Raw genomic sequence first — 3,611 nt, 5'->3', positions numbered from 1 at the left:
TGAGTTATAAGGGAAGTGTTAAAGTTAGAATCTATCTATTAATGACTTTCACATTCATTATGGGTTCTTAATGAGAGGTGATTGACTTAGCATTTTTCATTCTTTATTGCGAGAAAAGGTGATTTAAGATTTGCATAGTGAAAGATTGTCTAGTCATTTATAGAGAAAGAAGACCACTAATGATATAATTGAGAGGTATTATTGACCTCAATTCAAATATTGACAAGTTTATGCAAAGATATTATATTTGTCAAACTATTAAAAGGCAAACAAATAATACAAGTTTATACATATCATTGCCTTTTCTTAAAAATATATGGAAGGAATTGTCTATAGATTTTGTACTTAATTTACCCCATACATAAAGAGGAGAGGATTTTATATTTGTTGTAGTTATCATGTTCTCTAAAAAAACGTGTTTTATCCCTTATAAAAAGATAAATAATGCTTTTATAATTGCTCAACTTTAATTCCAAGAGGTGGTTCATTTGCATAGGATGTCGAAGACCATCAATTTTGATTTAGACAACAAGTTTCTTAATCGTTTTTTATGGACGTTACGAGGGATGAATATTTCAACCCTATAATTTAGTAGCACAACATATCCATAAATAAATTGATAAACCAAGTCGTTGAATCAAATAATTAGTAACTTCATTCGGAACATCTTTGATGACACACTAAAATTTAGAATTGTGCGCTTATGCAAGAAGAATTAATGTGCAACAGTTCTAAGCATAGTGCCACTAATAAACCACCAATCAATATTGTGTATTTGTAATGTCCTAGACATGTACTTGATCTTGTATCACTTCAGAAGGGTTTTGGATATAACTTGTTACTAGGAAGATGGTTATGGATGTACAAGTTATGCTTAATACGAGGTAAAAAATGTTGAAAACTAATTCTAAATATAAGGTGATTGCCAATAAATATTGTCATGCTAATATTCAAGAATGAGATAAGGTGATAGTGTTTCCATACAAAAAGAGATTATTTATAGGGTTCTATAATAAGTTGCAGGAAAAGAAATATGGTCCTTACACCAAAATAAAGAAAATTAATGACAATGCTTATATTAGTGATCTACCAGATGATGGGTATTCCTAGGACCTTTAATGTTTCCTATATTTATCTTTATTATGATGAAAAGATATTATATCTAAAATTTGGTGTTGTAAATATATTTATGGATTAGGTAGATAAGGCAAAGCTTGTAAAGAATCTTGTGAAGAAATCAAAACATTTGAAACACGCAATGTGACAAAAATAACTATAACTTTAGATTCAACTATTAGATCAGGTACAAATTATGATAGATGATTCTATAAGCCTAGTTTCAAGGAAGTCAATTAATTATAACTAGCTGAGGAAAGTCTTTAAATTTGGCTAAAAAAATGTTGTTTAATTATTTTCCTCGTTAAGTTTAGGTTTTAATCACTATTTTTTACTTTGATTTGGATTTGTTTTTGTTAGTTTGGTTTCAATGTCTCTATAAATAGTTAATGTGTGTTTTTTTTCCTTATGTTATTGATTTGTAAACTTTTCAGAAAATATCAGAATTTTTTCAAGCTATTTCTTTATAGTTTAGGACTGTAATTTCAGGATTTGAAAACCCTAGTTTTTATCTATGCTATATGCTAAGTCACATTTATAAGAACAAAAATCATTTGTGTGTGTGTGTGTGTGTGTGTGTGTATATATATAATTGACAATCAAGGTTAAATGATTAAGTATTCGCATGTGTCTCTATCTTTTACTTCTTACAAGAAATATTTACTTTTCACTTTAATTTTTAATTAATTATTATAATGTTTTTCTTTATATATAAGTTAGTAGTTTATATATTTTTTAATTAATTTAATTAGGCAAAGACATCATTTTTTATTTTTTAATTAAAAAAATTCATGACATGAGAAAACTTATCTACAAGGTCAACATTTTTTATAATATGAGAAACTAATTTATAATTTTACTTGCAATATAATACAAGTACTTGTACTACTTGTTACTAAATTAGTTTAAAGACAAAGTCAATAACATTGGATGTTATTTGTGCTAGGTTATGAACTAAGGCTGAATGATGATTATATAGATATATAATAAAGCAACAATTTGGTTTCCTAATAACTAATACTCTAAATAATTTGTGTTTCTTTTCCCTCTTTCTTATTAATAGAACAATTCTTTGCCTTTCAACAAATATGCATTTTTGGCGACTCACAATGCCTATGCTATTGATGGATACCCATCTCACACTAGAGTTCCTCGAATCACATTTACCAATCAAGAAGACAACGTCATGGATCAGCTAAATGTAAATGTTTCTTTCCTGTTTAAATATCCCTTTTCCATGCTAGAACATCTTTTGTTGTCAATTAACAAATGCCATTAATTATTTGACTACAGAATGGAGCTCGAGCCTTGATGCTTGATACTTATGATTTTCGTGGAGATGTATGGTTATGCCATTCATTTAAAGGACAATGTCATGACTATACTGCATTTGTATGGACATTTTATTCCCTACTAAGTTTTGTGAGATTTTATTCCCTTTATTTTATTCATAGTTTAAAAATGTTTTGTGTTTACCACTAGTAGGGTCCAGCTATTGACACTCTAAGGGAAATTGAAGCTTTCTTATCTACACACCCATCAGAAATTGTTACAATAATTTTAGAAGATTATGTACAAGCCCCAAATGGATTGACGAAGGTCTTCACTGATGCTGGCTTGATGAAATATTGGTTTCCTGTGACAAACATGCCCAAAAATGGTCAAGATTGGCCATTAGTTAATGACATGGTCCAAAATAACCAAAGGCTACTTGTTTTCACTTCAATTCAATCCAAGGAAGCAAGTGAAGGCATTGCTTACCAATGGAATTTTATGGTTGAAAATCAATGTAAGAAATATTAAAAAAATGTCAATAATTCTTTCATTTTTTTTTTACTTTTTATAAAGCTATAGAATTTGTTATGAATATATGCATACAATTGTTTTTGGCAGATGGGAATGTTGGCATGAAAGCAGGAAGTTGCACTAATAGAAAAGAGTCATCTTCTCTTAATGACAAGAGTAGATCATTGGTGTTGGTGAATTACTTTAGATGTATTCCTATGAAGAAACTCTCTTGTGAAGATAACTCAAGAAATCTCATAAAAATGCTTCATACCTGTAGCGGTGCTGCTGCCAACAGATGGGCAAATTTTGTTGCTGTAGATTATTACAAGGTATATGTATATACATACACACCTTGCAAATTATCTTTAAATTCTCCTACAATTACATTTCCTCTCATTTACCTATAAGTCTCAAGATCCAATCTCTTCTTAGTAACAAAGGAAAAGAATAAAAATAAATAAATCCCTTATAATGATGTTCATTCAGTATTTTTGTTGATTAGATCATTAGAAATAAAATAGAAGAAATCTAGAGTAACAAAAAATAAAGTGGTATGTTTTTTTTTGCCACAGAGAAGTGAAGGAGGAGGATCATTTCAAGCTGTGGACCTGCTAAATGGGAAGCTATTATGTGGGTGTGATGATATCCATGCATGTGTGGTAAGTTATAATTGGGATTAAGTTTGTTAACATTCACCGTATCAAAAT

The 3,611-nt window shown here is 29.2% G+C and overlaps 1 protein-coding gene across 1 annotated transcript; it reads left to right on the top strand.

Moving 5' to 3' along the window:
• Window positions 1-2,177: 2,177 nt before the first annotated feature.
• On the top strand, window positions 2,178-3,563 carry LOC105119793 (PI-PLC X domain-containing protein At5g67130-like; the record flags this gene model as incomplete). The annotated part of the gene is made up of 5 exons (XM_011017976.1): window positions 2,178-2,317; window positions 2,410-2,508; window positions 2,602-2,905; window positions 3,010-3,233; window positions 3,477-3,563. Coding segments are annotated over exons 1-5 (729 nt in total), but the record flags the coding sequence as incomplete, so codon positions are not given.
• Window positions 3,564-3,611: the final 48 nt, after the last annotated feature.

The sequence above is a fragment of the Populus euphratica genome, unplaced genomic scaffold (genome assembly GCF_000495115.2).
Source record: "Populus euphratica unplaced genomic scaffold, PopEup_1.0 scaffold3571.1, whole genome shotgun sequence".
NCBI classification, from domain to species: Eukaryota; Viridiplantae; Streptophyta; class Magnoliopsida; order Malpighiales; family Salicaceae; genus Populus; species Populus euphratica.
This window is presented reverse-complemented; position numbering and strand designations above follow the sequence as displayed.